Source organism: Salmo trutta, chromosome 9 (assembly GCF_901001165.1).
Source record: "Salmo trutta chromosome 9, fSalTru1.1, whole genome shotgun sequence".
Lineage (NCBI taxonomy): Eukaryota > Metazoa > Chordata > Actinopteri > Salmoniformes > Salmonidae > Salmo > Salmo trutta.
Genome location: NC_042965.1, coordinates 32,415,101 through 32,430,627, shown reverse-complemented (window position 1 = coordinate 32,430,627; position 15,527 = coordinate 32,415,101). Strand labels below are relative to the sequence as shown.

At 42.4% G+C, this 15,527-nt stretch overlaps 1 protein-coding gene across 1 annotated transcript; it reads left to right on the top strand.

Moving 5' to 3' along the window:
• Positions 1 to 21: 21 nt before the first annotated feature.
• c9h5orf34 (chromosome 9 C5orf34 homolog) lies at positions 22 to 14,161 on the top strand. The gene is made up of 11 exons (XM_029763478.1): positions 22 to 610; positions 690 to 779; positions 1,021 to 1,317; positions 1,447 to 1,724; positions 1,859 to 1,960; positions 2,175 to 2,295; positions 5,167 to 5,258; positions 5,553 to 5,622; positions 5,722 to 5,804; positions 5,971 to 6,017; positions 13,642 to 14,161. Exons 1-11 carry the CDS (start codon positions 401 to 403, stop codon positions 13,848 to 13,850), a joined length of 1,599 nt encoding a protein of 532 aa, XP_029619338.1. The 5' UTR covers positions 22 to 400; the 3' UTR covers positions 13,851 to 14,161.
• The last annotated feature ends 1,366 nt before the right edge of the window (positions 14,162 to 15,527 follow it).

Genomic DNA, 15,527 nt, shown 5'->3' with positions numbered 1-15,527 from the left:
AGACACTCAATATTTATTGGAAAGGAGCGTCAAGATCACCGTGCACTTTCACCACCCTGTGAAGGGCATAACTTACAAATGGACTTTTATTTTGTGCATAACTTACAAATGGACTTTTATTTTGTGCATAACTTACAGATGGACTTTTATTTTGTGCATAACTTACAGATGGACTTTTATTTTGTCTCGCAGTGTGTGGATTCTTTCAATATACGTGTTACCTGAAAAGCTCAGTAGGTGGCGCTATGCTCATTTTGGTCAAAGTATGCGCAGTAGAAGAAGCAGCAGCAGCCAATAGGAGCACACCTTGTATGTTGCGGGAATTTTGTTGTTGACAACAACGCTGCTAAACGTGATTTTGTTTACTATCTAGCTAGCTAGAATATATAAAATAGCGTTTATGATGACCAGCAGCAACACTAATATCAGTTTGATGATCATGTACAAGGATGATTCGGTGGACGTCCGTTACGTAGATGATTCCCGTTTGCACTTGTCGCCCTGTGGCTCGGAGTTCATGTTGGAGAAAGCCCCTGCACGATCTGCACATCCTCTTCAGTCTAGTGAGAAGGTTCGACAGAGGACCAGGTTCGCCACCAGCAGCTACAAGGTAGCTAACATCAGCAGAACCCAATCTCATAATAAAATCAACCCATGTGTTTGCCAATCCTAATTTGTCATTATTCTAGGACCTGATGCTTGGTGCTTTGGAGTTCAGGAACGAGTATGCAACACGACCTTACCTGCCTGAAGAACTCATCCCAGACGACCACAGAAAGGTAGCTAGCTAACACAGTTTTGCTAACTATTCGTTTTTTTGCAGAAGAAAGGAATTAATTACCACATTATGCCTACACTTAATTTTTGTGTAATTGGGACGTTTTTAAATCATCAAATACACGTCACACAATTTCCTCTGTCTAACAGGACATTATTTTGCCCACAGTTGTCCACTTACCACAGGAAACTACCTAGTTAACCTTTCACCATTGAGAATGTGCTTTTCACCTCGTCTTACAGCAGGTCTTCAGCATTGACCCCGAGGTGGAGTGGCCTGCATGTTATTCCTGTACTGCTGAGGTGGGATTGAACCGAGAGACCGTCGTCAGTTCAGTGGAGCGGAGGGCCAGTCTGCTGCTTTCTTCCTCTGGAGAGGAGTTCTCTGTAAACTTCACCTGCAGACTTAGTCACAACCAACACCACAGGCCTCGGAGCCGAGACCCAAATAGGTCTGTCACTGAACACACACTGCAAGACAACCAAACCTGTAGGCCAAAGACTCCATCTCAACAGAGTAGCGCCTGTGCTGAGCAACAGGTAAGACTTGCAATGCTCAAAGTGCTCCGGATTCTTGAATGTTGTTTATTTTTAATTACAATGTCAATGTGGTTGTGTGAAGCCAATGGTAAGTTTCTTTATTATTCTGACAAACTTGTATATTCTAAGCCAGGAGAGGTATACCTGTCCACCAGAGTGGTCCAGCACCACTCTGTCTCCTGTGTTCCTCTGGTGTGGCGCTACCCTCTGTCTCTGGCCCTTCACCTCTGGTGCGCCCAGTCCCAGCCCTCTGGAGAGAGGAATAGGGGGGAGACAGAAGAAGAGACAGCCAGGGGGAGAGACCAGACTGAGAGAGCAGTAACAATGACAAACACATCTAGAGGAGAGAGGAGGTCTTACCTGCCCCAAGCCCTGCCTCTCAGATGCCCTTCCCCTCATCAGCACAGGTTGATTGATTGATTCATTTTATTTTATGATATGAAACTAGACAAAGATATTACTGCCGAAACTGGTAGTGTATAATTACCTGCATGTCAACATCTACCAGTAAACTGTAGAGATGCATGTATTTTTACTGTAGGTGGAAGTTCAGGTACTCTCTGGTCCAAGATGAACAGGAGGCAGACCAAGACCTCCCTACAGAGTTGGTTAAAGTGGTGTGGTGCCAAGGGGTGCTGTACAGGTACCTTTCTGCAGGATGATATGTATTTACGTGACTTGATTTGAACAGGCTACTGTTTCTTGTTATATAGATGATTAGTAAATGAGATACTATATTCATAAAACATAGAAAGCATGTGACATCTCAACTGTTTAAAAAAGGTTTGTTGACCAACCTTGTGTCCAGTTATTTTCTTCTGTCTAACCATTACATCCTGTCTGTTTCTCCTGTCCAGGATAGTGGATGGAGCCATCCCAGTCGTGGAGGTTTCTCCAGGGGATGGTTCAGTCATCAGGTCTAACGGAGTGCTGGCCAGCTACTTCACCCACCACAGAGCTGGCCCTGGGCCTGGGGAGGTACAATAGGTCACCTAATCCAGGGTTTCTGTTAGCCGGTACCAGCCAGCTTTTGGCCAATTAAAAAAAAATAAAAATTATAATAATAATAGAAGAGCCGATTTAATAAAATTGGCACCGGCCAATTGTCCGGGAGAAGAAAAAATCACATTGTGAAATACTGCTTTTTGGCCTATTAATTGATGACAATATTTCCCTTTCTCAACCAGTTGAAATTGTCTGTTGGTACTTAAAGAATATGATGTCAGATCAGTTGTTGTCTGGGACATTACAGTTGAAGTCGGAAGTTTACATACACCTTAGCCAAATGCATTTAAACTCAGTTTTTCACAATTCTTGACATTTAATCCTAGTAAAAATTCCCGGTCTTAGGTCAGTTAGGATCACCACTTTATTTTAAGAATGTGAAATGTTAGAATAATAGTAGTTATTTCTTTCATCACATTCCCAGTGGGTCATAAGTTTACATACACTCAATTGGTATTTGGTAGCATTGCCTTTAAATTGCTTAACTTCGGTCAAACGTTTCGGTTAGCTTCCCACAATAAGTTGGGTGAATTTTGGTACATTCCTCCAGACAGAGCGGGTGTAACTGAGTCAGGTTTGTAGGCCTCCTTGCTCACACACACTTTCAGTTCTGCCCACAAATGTTCTATAGGATTGAGGTCAGGGCTTTGTGATGGCCACACCAATACCTTGACTTTGTCCTTAAGCCATTTTGCCACAACTTTGGAAGTATGCTTGGGGTCATTGTCCATTTGAAAGACCCATTTGCGACCAAGCTTTAACTTCCTGACTGATGTCTTGAGATGTTGCTTCAATATATCCACATAATTTCCCTTCCTCATTATGCCATCTATTTTGTGAAGTGCACCAGTCCCTCCTGCAGCAAAGCACCCCCACAACATGATGCTGCCACCCCCGTGCTTCACGGTTGGGATGGTGTTCTTCGGCTTGCAAGCCTCCCCCTTTTTCCTACAAACATAACGATGGTCATTATGGCTAAACAGTTCTATTTTTGTTTTTTCAGACCAGAGGACATTTCTCCAAAAAGTACAATCTTTGTCCCCATGTGCAATTGCAAACCGTAGTCTGGCTTTTATATGGCGGTTTTGGAGCAGTGGCTTCTTCCTTGCTGAGCGGCCTTTCATGTTGATATAGACTAGTTTTACTGTGGATATAGATGCTTTTGTACCTGTTACCTCCAGCATCTTCACAAGGTCATTTGCTGTTGTTCTGGGATTGATTTGCACTTTTTGCACCACAGAACGTTCATCTCTAGGAGACAGAACGCGTCTCCTTCCTGAGCGGTATGACTGCTGCGTGGTCCCATGGTGTTTATACTTGCGTACTATTGTTTGTACAGATGAACGTGGTGCCTTCAGGCATTTGGAAACTGCTCCCAAGGATGAACCAAACCCGTGGAGGTCTAAAAAAAGTTCTTGGCTGATTTCTTTTGATTTTCCCATGATGTCAAGCAAAGAGGCACTGAGTTTGAAGGTTGGCCTTGAAATACATCCACAGGTACACCTCCAATTGACTCAAATTATGTCAATTAGCCTATCAGAAGCTTCTAAAGCCGTGACATCATTTTCAGAAATTTTCCAAGCTGTTTAAAGGCACAGTCAACTTAGTGTATGTAAACTTCTGACCCACTGGAATTGTGATACAGTGAATTATAAGTGAAATACTCTGTAAACAATTGTTGGAAAAATGACTTGTGTCATGCACAAAGTAGATGTCCTAACCGACTTGCCAAAACTATAGTTTGTTCACCAAAAAATTGTGGAGTGGCTGAAAAACGAGTTTTAATAACTCCAACCTAAGTGTATGTAAACTTCCGCTCACGTGCGGTGCCCTTTTGACAACAGTGTTTTCCTGCTAATTGCATTATGGAACGAACATTTGCACGTAGTCTACTGCCTTGTGCGCATTGCTATCTCTTAAACTATTATTTCTTAACATTATATCAGCATTTTAATTTAAACGTTCTAATCTGCTGCATCACTCAATACCTTAAAAAAAATCTATGTAGCCTAGTCCCATTGGTTGTATGAATTTAGGATCTATCGTCCTACAACTGTCCCAGAGTCTGTTTTAAAATAGGCTATTTCTTTCTCGACAAGCTGACCAATAGAACAGGTTAACTTTTCTACCATGGGGATAGTAGATTGACAGGCTAGTGATTTTGCGGTTCGGTGCTTGTCTTGTTTCCTGAGGTAAAGTAAATGTGGACAGTTATTCTCACATCTTCAAAGTGCAAATCAGAATTGGGTAAGAAAGACCGCACGTCGTTGCATCCTAGACTTACGTGTTCTGTTAATATGAATTAATAATTATCTAAATGTAATTTCTGTCATTCTGAGCACCGTGAGTGGACGTCCTAATCAGGTTACGCACTCAATGCATATGGGTCCGGTAAATATCTTACATTTCCTGTAAATTAAAATCCTTTCGGTCAAATGTCCTGCTCCACATTTTCCTAACAGAAACCCTGACCTAATCACGCTTTAAAATGACATATTTACTCTTGAGGGTACCCGTACAATAACTGTTGGTATTTCCTTAAGACTTGTGCTACCCAATGTTCACCCTGTAATTTGAACCCTGCACAGAGTAGCAGTCTGCCATGTCATTTATGCTGGCTATATCCTGTCATGTGCTTACATGCAGTAGAAAGCCATATTTTGTTATTACCATATCATACTGATTTTATGGCAGTACAGACTTTTACAAATGCTTCCATGATTAATTGTGGAATCTTAAACAGTTTTGGGATGCTGACACACATCTAATAGGAATTCCTGTATGTGTGTAGTTATGTTTTAGGACCGACTGATAGCATTGCTCATGTTCTGGTGTTTCCCTCAGGTAAAGGATGTGATGTACCACCTGAGCAGCCTCCCCCCTGACACACCTGGGCAGGTCTACTCTGTGTGCTCTATGGTGACTCGAGCCAGCAGGTGAGGTACTGCTGTAGACCTGGACCACCTCTGATGACTACGGCTAACACACCTCTAGACTTCAGGCAGTGCTACTACCTTGTTATTAATCATCAGTAACATTTGAATAAATGAATTACTGTAAATCAACAAAACTGTTCATGGTTGTGGCCAATTCTCTTTTAACTTCAAATTCTATTCATGAGTACCCTCCAATATTATTGCCTTTGAGTTTTTTTGAGTTTGCAAGAAAGGCATTTGACTGTAATTGTGCATGTAACATTAAAAGTTGAAAGTGAAACATTGTTTTGACAGGATCCTGAACTGCTACAACCAGGCCAGACACTCTCTAAAGCTCCCTGCTACACAGAGCTGCTTGAACCAGGTTAGACCATGCACATGTTTCATCCATCCATACAGTTGTGTGTGTTAGTCGTTTGTGTATTGCTGCATTGAGATGCATTGTATTTCTCTCTCTGTGCAGGAGACCAGTTCAGAGCCCTTTATACAGGAAGTACACATTTCTGAGTCTGGTAACATTAATACCACTGAAACAAGACAAATCAGGTAAGATAAAGCAAGTCTGTGTACCAAAATCATTGAAGTTTAGACATTAATGCTCAGCTATGTTGTATTGAGTGAAATGTCTTTTTAAATGGTGGATCTGTAATTGTTGCGCTTGCTAGCATAGCAATTTTTTGCTTAGTAATATATTATTTGTTTTCTGTTTCAGGCCTAACTGTGTTGCTGAAGAGCTGGAGAAGATCAAACGCTTCAACTGTATCCTTAGTGTCACTATTCTGGGTGGCTTTTATGGGTAATAAGCCAGGGTAGGGTACATAACTGTTTCTGAATTCTACAACACTGTCTACATCGTTGTCTTTAGCAAGACAACACCACATTGGCTTTGGAAGAAACAGACCAGGCTAATGCATCCAGGCTAACAGCTACGGTGCCATCAGAAAGTATTCAAATTAAATGTATTTGTCATATACACATGGTTAGCAGGTGTTAATGCAAGTATAGAGAAATGCTTGTGCTTCTAGTTCCGACCGTGCAGTAGTATCTAACAAGTAATCTAACAATTCCACAACAACTACCTTATACACACAAGTGTAAAGGAATGAATACGAATATGTACATAAAAATATATAAATGAGTGATGGCCGAACGGAATAGGCAAGATGCAGTAGATGGTATAGAGCAGCGGTCCCCAACCTTTTTTGGGCCACGGACTGGTTTAATGTCAGACAATATTTTCACGGACCGGCCTTTAAGGTGTGGCGGCTAAATACAGAAAATAAAATGATACGACCGGCATAAAAACTGTGGTATTTAAATATAATAATATACGTGAATCCACTGTGTACTCGTATGCAATTTTATTAGCAGCGTCCTCGTAACATCGCAACAACAACATAACATGAGTAACATCCTCTCTGCCCCTAACGCTCTCTGGTCGCTATGGTAACGTTTAAACGTGCCTTAAAAATAGGCACCCGAAGTGTGTTGCTTATGTCCAGTCTACTCCGTCATTTTGTTTTGGTTGCTGTCACTGCAGAAAATCCCGCTTCACACAAATAGGATGTCGGAAATGGCAACAGGGTTTTCAGTGCTGTTGTGGCGATCTCAGGGTATTCTGCCGTGACTTTAATCCAGAACACCGGCAGAGTTGTTTTCTCGAACATACTTTTAAGTCTGCAGTCATTTGCGATCTCCAGCAGTTGATCTTCTTCTTGCATAGACATGCTGGATTCACCTGGTTTGTTGACAAATGGGTCTCGGATCCATTCCTTGGCAGTTCGTGGGTCTTTTGTGCTTGGGAAGTAGCGCTCAAACTCTTTTTTAAAAACAAAGACAGGTGATTGTGCACCAGCTGGGACAATGAAGGCTCAGGCTCAGTCTCTTCCAAAATCCTCGCGAATGTTTGAAACATGTCAAATATACCTCTGTTCACGCGCCGTCCCCACAAATCCAGTTTGGCTTTAAATGCAGCTACTTTATCTGCCGACTTGAAGACAGTTGTCATTTTCCCCTGAAGTGACCGATTGAGTTCATTGAGCAGGTTGAATATGTCGCACAAGTAAGCGAGTTTTGCGACCCATTCCTCGTCACTGAAATGTGCTGCGAGCGGTGACTTTTTTTCTGAGAGAAATCTCTGCAGTGGCTCTCGTAATTCAAACACTCTGGCCAGCGATCTCCCTCGGGATAACCATCTTATTTCTGTGTATAAGAGAAGGTGTCTGTGTTCCGCGTTCATTTGTCAAAATAAAACATCGTTCAGACTCAGATAATAAATAAAACGGAAATAATGTAAGTTATTTATTCTTTCTCTGCGGCCCGGTACCAAATGACCCACGGACCGGTACCGGTCCGGGGTTGGGGACCGCTGGTATAGGGTACAGTATATACATATGAGATGAGCAATGTAGGGTATGAGAACATTATATAAAGTGGCATTGTTTAAAGTGACTAGTGATACATTTAATTACATCAGATGGCAAGATGCAGTAGATGGTATAGCATACAGTATATACATAAGAGATGAGTAATGTAGGGTAAGTAAACATTATATAATATAAAGTGGCTAGTGATAAATTGATTACATCAATTTTACCATTATTAAAGTGGGTGGAGTTGAGTCAGTATGTTGGCAGCAGCCACTCAATGTTAATGATGGCTGTTTAACAGTCTGATCGCCTTGAGATAGAAGCTGTTTTTCAGTCTCTCGGTTCCAGCTTTGATGCACCTGTACTGACCTCGCTTTCTGGATGATAGCGGGGTGAACAGGCAGTGGCTCGGGTGGTTGTTGTCCTTGATGATCTTTTTGGCCTTCCTGTGACATCAGGTGGTGTAGGTGTCCTGGAGAGCAGGTAGTTTGCCCCCGGTGATGCGTTGTGCAGACCTCACTACCCTCTGGAGAGCCTTCCGGTTATGGGCGGAGCAGCTGCCGTACCAGGCGGTGATACAGCCCGACAGGATGCTCTCGATTGTGCATCTGTAAAAGTTTGTGAGTGTTTTTGGTGACAAGCCACATTTCTTCAGCCTCCTGAGGTTGAAGAGGCGCTGCTGCGCCTTCTTCACCACGCTGTCTGTGTGGGTGGACCATTTCAATTTGTCCGTGATGTGTACACTGAGGAACTTAGCTCTCCACCCTCTCCACTACTGTCCCATCGATGTGGATAGGGGGGTGCACCCTCTGCTGTTTCCTGAAGTCCACGATCATCTCCTTTGTTTTGTTGACATTCAGTGCGAGGTTATTTTCCTGACACCACACTCCGAGGGCCCTCACCTCCTCCCTGTAGGCCGTCTCATCGTTGTTGGTAATCAAGCCTACCACTGCAGTGTCGTCTGTAAACTTGATGATTGAGTTGGAGGCGTGCATGGCCACGCAGTCATGGGTGAACAGGGAGTACAGGAGAGGGCTGAGAACACACCCTTGTGGGGACCCAGTGTTGAGGATCAGCGGGGTGGAGATGTTGTTACCTACCCTCACCACCTGGGGGCGGCCCGTCAGGAAGTCCAGGACCCAGTTGCACAGGGCGGGGTCGAGACCCAGGGTCTCGAGCTTAATGACGAGTTTGGAGGGTAATATGGTATTAAATGCTGAGCTGTAATCGATGAACAGCATTCTTACATAGGTATTCCTCTTGTCCAGATGGGTTAGGGCAGTGTGATGGCGATTGCGTCGTCTGTGGACCTATTGTAGCGGTAAGCAAATTGGAGTGGGTCTAGGGTGTCAGGTAGGGTGGAGGTGATATGGTCCTTGACTAGTCTCTCAAAGCACTTCATGATGACGGAAGTGAGTGCTACAGGGCGGTAGTCATTTCAGACCCCATACTTTGTGTGTTACAGCCTGAATTTAAAATGTATTACATTTAGATTTTTTTGGCACTGGCCTACACACAAACCCCATAATCTCAAAGTGGAATCAGGTTTTTCGAAACAAGTATTCAACCCCTTTGTTATTACTAGCCTAAATGAGTTCAGGAGTAAAATTTGCTTAACAAGTTACATAATAAGTTGCATGGACTCACTCTGTGTGCAATAATAGTGTTTAACATGATTTTGTAATGACTACCTCATCTCTGTACCCCACACATACAATGATCTGTAAGGTCCCTCAGTCGAGCAGTGAATTTCAAACACAGATTCAACCACAAAGACCAGGGAGGTTTTCCAATGCCTCACAAAGAAGGGGACCTATTGGTACTGTAGATGGGGGGGAGACATTGAATATCCCTTTGAGCATGGTTATTCATTACACTTTGGATGGTGTATCAATCAATACACCGAGTCACTACAAAGATACATTTAACCTTTATTTAACTGGGCAAGTCAGTTAAGAACAAATTCTTATTTACAGTGACGGCCTACAGGCATCCTTCCTAACTCAGTTGCCAGAGAGGAAGGAAACAGCTCAGGGATTTCACCATGAGGCCACTGGTGACTATAAAACAGTTAGAGTTTAATGGCTGTGATAGGAGACAACTGAGGATGGTTCAACTACATTGTAGTTACTCAACAATACTAACCTAATTGACAAGGTGAAAAGAAGGAAGCCTGTACAGAATAAAATATTCCAAAACATTCGGGAAAGTATTCATACCCCTAGATTTTTTCAAATTGTTTTTGCGTTACAGCTAAGGATGCACCGATATTACATTATTGGCCGATATCCGATATTTTCCTTGCCCAAAAAAGCGATACCGATATATATATTTCTTTGCAGCCTTTTAAGCATTCTAGTACAGTTAAATAACTGAACACACACACATGGACGCAGCGGTCTAAGGCACTGCGTCTCAGTGCAAGAGGCGTCACTACAGTCCCTGGTTCGAATCCAGGCTGTATCACATCCGGCCGTGATTGGGAATCCCATAGGGCGGCGCACAATTGGCCCAGCGTCGTCCGGGGTAGACTGTCATTGTAAATAAGAATTTGTTCTTAACTGACTTGCCTAGTTAAATAAATAAAGGTTACACACACCACACTGACCAAAAAGTTATTTTGTTGGCATTTACGTACATCCCCATTACCAGTAAAACATCATCAAAACCTATTTCTTTCACTTACCTGCTGTGCTGTTTTGTTGTTCATTTGTTCAGTCTCAACCAGGATTTCATCATACATGTCAAGCAGTGAAGTTTCAGCTCTGTCTGTCCGTGGCCTCTCTTCCTCGGTGCGCACTGTCACTGTGTCTGTTTCCATCTTGTCCAGCTCTGTATGTTAACATTTCACTTGAACTCTGTTTCTTGTCTGCATCAAGCATGGTGGCGACACAGTAAAGAGGCTCAGAGAGAATGCCACCGAATCGCTTGTTCACAGCCTGGAGTACTTTTTAAGTTTTAACCCCACGGTTTGTGTGGGCAGTTTTGTTGAGCAGGCGTTTCACTGCCATGACAGAGGGGATCACATCTGCTGCAGACGCAGTTGATGAGCTTATTTCTCCAGTCAGTTGTTCAAATGGCGCTAGGTGTGTTCATGTTTCCAAGTTTCAAACATGTTCTCAAATGCCATTGAAATGGCAGCAGTGGTATGAGAACCAGCGCATTCTTGAGCATGCAATACGGCTTTCCTCAGTATGAAATCCTCATCGACCCACTGTGCTGTCAGACTCAGCATACTCATGGGGCTGACATCGCTGGTCCAAATGTCAGTCGTGAAGCTAATAGCATTGACGCCCATAGTAAGTAGCTCATAGATGTGCATTTCAACAATACTGTGTAACTTCGGTAGGGCAACATCTGAAAAATAGTGCCTACTTGGTAGTGTGTACCGTTGCTAGACCAGTCGGCTAAAGCCAACATCATCCACGTCAGAGATTGGTTGATTGTCAAGGGCAATGAATTCCATTATCTTGGTGTTAATGGATTTCGCCTTTGAGTTGTCTCGCTGACATGTTCTTACTCTTTCAAATGACTGCTCAACTTGAACTTGTTTAGTTGTTGTAAGTGTGCTCTTACTAAAGTATATTGCTATTACTATTTTTCTACTTTTGTTCTGTGTAGCGCTGTATTTTTTGTGGCGTCATTACGTAATTTACTTACGTTATATTACGTATCCACGTCAGCTTTGATATCGGTTTTGCACATCGGCGTTAAACTAGACATCGGGCCAATGTTGGTATTTTTAGCTAATATCGGCTGATTTCCGATATTCCCACCGATATATCGTGCATCCCTAATTGCAGCCTTATTCTAAAATGTATTAAATTGTTTTTTCCCCTCATCAATCTACACACAATACCCCATAATGACAAAGCAAAAACAGGTTTTTTGAATTTTTTGCAAATGTATTAAAAATATAAAACGGAAATATTACATTTTCATAAGTATTCAGACCCTTTACTAAGTACTTTGTTGAAGCACCTTTGGCAGTGATTACAGTCTCGAGTCTTCTTGGGTATGATGCTACAAGCTTGACACATCTGTATTTGGGGAGTTTCTCCCATTCTTCTCTGCAGATCTTTCCAAGCTCTATCGGGTTGGATGGGGAGTGTCGCTGAACAGCTATTTTCGGGTCTCTCCAGAGATGTTTAATCAGGTTCAAGTCCGGATACTGACGTGTCCGAAGCCACTCCTGCGTTGTCTTGGCTGTGTGGTTAGGGTTGTTGTCCTGTTAGACTGGGGCAAAGGTTCACCTTCCAAGGTCCTGAGCGCTCTGGAGCAGGTTTTCATCAAGGATCTCTCTGTACTTTGCTCCGTTCATCTTTCCCTCGATCCTGACTTGTCTCCCAGTCACTGCCGTTGAAAAACATGCCCAAGGCATGATACTGCCACCTCCATGCTTCACCTTAGGGATGGTGCCAGGTTGGCATTCAGGCCAAAGAGTTCAACCTTGGTTTCATCAGACCAGAGAATCTTGTTTCTCATGGTCTAAGAGTCCTTTAGGTGCCTTTTAGCAAACTCCAAGTGGGCTGTTGTGCCTTTTACTGAGGAGTGACTTCTGTCTGGCCACTCTACCATACAGGCCTGATTAGTGAAGTGCTGCAGAGATGTTGTCCTTCTGGAAGCTTCCTCCATCTCCACAGAGGAACTTTGGAGCTCTGTCAGAGGTTTCTTGGTCACCTCCCTGACCAGGGCCCTTCTCCCCTGATTTCTGAGTTTGGCCGGGCGGCCAGCTCTAGGAAGAGTCTCGGTGTGTTCTTGGGGACCTTCAATGCTTCAATTTTTCTGTGCCTCGACACAATTCTGTCTCGGAGTACTACGGACAATTCCTTTGACCTCACGGCTTGGTTTTTGCTCAGACATGCACTGTGTCAACTGTGGGACCTTACATAAACAGGTGTGTGTGCCTTTTTCAAGTCAATTGAATTTACTACAGGTGGACTCCAATCAAGTTGTACAAACATCTCAAGGATGATCAATGGAAACAGGATGCACCTGAGCTCAATTTAGAATCTCATAGCAAAGGGTTTGAATACTTATGTAAATAAGGTGTATTTCATCAATTTTAGAATAAGGCTGTAAGGTAACAAAATGTGGAAAAAGGGAAGGGGTCTGAATACTTTCCGAATGCACTGTACATCCTGTTTGCAACATGGCACTAAAGTAATACTGCTGAAAATGTGGCAAAGCAATTCATGATTTTTCCTGAGTATAACGTGTTATGTTTAGGACAAATCCAATACAACACATTGCTAAGTACCACTCTCCATATTTTCAAGCATAGTGGTGGCTGCATTATGTTATGGGTATTCTTGTAATAGTTAAGCACTGGGGAGATTTTCAGGATAAAAAGTAAACAGAATGGAGCTAAATCCAGAGGAAAATCTGGTTGTCTGCTTTCCACCAGACACTGGGAGATGAATTCACCTTTCACCAGGAGAATAACCTAAATCAGAAGGCCAAATATACACTGGAGTTGCTTACCAAGAAGACGGTGAATGTTCCTGAGTGGCTGAGTTACAGTTTTGACTTAAATCTACTTAACAAATCTATGGCAAGACCTGAAAATGGTGTCTAGCAATGATCAACAACCAATTTGACAGCGCTTGGAGAATTTATAAAAGAATAATGGGCAAATGTTGCACAATCCAGGTATGGAAAGCGCTTAGAGATTTAACCAGAAATCACTGCCAAAGGTGCTTCTACAAAGTATTGACTTCGGGGTTTGAATACTTATGTAAATTAGATATTTCTGTTTTTAATTTTCAACACATTTGCAAAGAGTTCTACGAGCATGTTTTCACTTTGTCATTGAGAGGTAATGTGTGTGTGTTTTTGTGTGTGTATAGATGGGTGAGGAGGAAAAATAAAAATTTTAATCAATTTTAAATTCGGGTTGTTACACAATGTGAAATAAGTCAAGGGGTATGAATATTTTAAGGCACTGCAACTGTCCTTGATTAACAATAGGCTAACCAGTGGATGATCTGTGTTCTTTAACCAGCTCTACCCAGTTCTGTTGGAGAACAGTCATCTTCTTAGAGCCCAGAGGGGTTCTACAGTGGTGGGCTGTGGTTCTAAAGAGCACGTGGCCCACTGTGAGCCGGTCAGCGAGAGCATCGCGGAGGCCCTCCAGAGAACCTCGAAAACCATCCAGGATATCGACAACCTCCTCTCAGCCACAATACTTTCTAGAGACACCGTCATGCAGGGCAGCGGATAATACAGTCCTGCCTGATGTAGGGATTACTGTCAGAAAATACTTATTGCAAATGAGGAACACGTGAAGCAGTCAGAATGATGAATTGGTTTCAGTTTCACTAAGTAAGCATCGTCAGCATCAAATGCAACTGTCATCTAGTGGCAGTTTCATTGCTTCCTTATTTACAGTTGAAGTACAGACTGCAGGAAAAAGAAAATAGTTTTCCATGGTTGTGAGGCTCAGATATAGGTCATGGTGTCTAACACTGTCCTCCAGCTCGGCAACAGCCTCCACTCATGTGTGGTTAGACATAGGGGTTAGACCAGACTCAACTGAAAGAAGAAGGATGTGGTGTGTTGAAGCTAGGCAACATTTTGTTGAAAAATACTTATTGTCCATCTTATTGCAATTCCTGTACTGTCTTCATCTGATATCATGAGGCGTATTGTACAGCGACAATCACAAGTAATAACAATTTTAAGTCATCTGTCGTGTCCATTTGACCTGGTTGTCAGTGCTCTTCAAAGTGTACAGTTTAAGTGCCATGATTCCCCATTTTGAATCACTCATCAGTTCATGGTGGTCTCACTTCAGTAGGACTGGAATGAATAACTCTGAAGGAAGTGGCTGGAAATGACTAATGTTTTGTGTTGTGCTATACAGGATGTGTCATTTATACTCTACAAGGTGTTGAAAGCGTTCCACAGGGATGCTGGTCCATGTTGACTCCAATTCTTTCTACAGTTAAGTTGGCTTGATGTCCTTTGGGTGGTGGACATTCTTGAAAGACCCAGCAGCGTTGCAGGTCTTGACACAAACGGTGCACCTGGCACCTACTACCATACCCTGTTCAAAGGGACTTAAATATTTTGTCTTATCCATTCACCCTCTGAATGGCACACATACACAATCTATGTCTCAAGGCTTAAAAATCCTTCTTTAACTTGTCAGGCTTAAAAATCCTTCTTTAACTTGTCTCCTCCCCTTCATCTACAGTGATTGAAGTGGGTTTAACAAGTGACATCAATAAGGGAGCATAGCTTTCACCTGGTTCACCTGGTCAGTCTGTCATGGAAGGATGTTTTGTATTCGTAGTGTATGTTCATGAATAAAGCCAAACTGTTCAGAATGTCATACAGTAGAATGGGCTAGTTGTGTTTTTGTGGTGTGTATTTTGTAACTTTTGTACTGATGATGATGTCAGTGTGTTTAGTAACTGTTGTACTTTAGAAAATGCTGTTGAATATCTAAACCAGCAATGGGAGGGACTGTAGAAACTGTAGAGAGCTGTGATGAAAAACACTTGTATTACTGCTTTCTCCTCAGAGAATCATGGTGGTCACTTTCTCATGTCACTTAAATTATTATTATTGTCAATTATTAAGTGACAAAAATGATGGCTAGACCACATCAAATCAATTATTTTCCTACAAGCCTATGGATTGCTTACACATAGAAAAGGAAAAAGTATTCATCCTCCTTGGTGTTTTTCCTATTTTGTTGCATTACAACCTGTAATTTAAATAGATTTTTATTTGGATTTTATGTAATGGACATACACAAAATAGTCAAAATTGGTGAAGTGAAATGAAAAAAATAACTTGTTCCAAAAAATTCAAAATGGAAAAGTGGTGCGTGCATATGTATTCAACCCCTTTGATCTGAAGCCCCTAAATAAGATCGGGTGCAAACAATTAC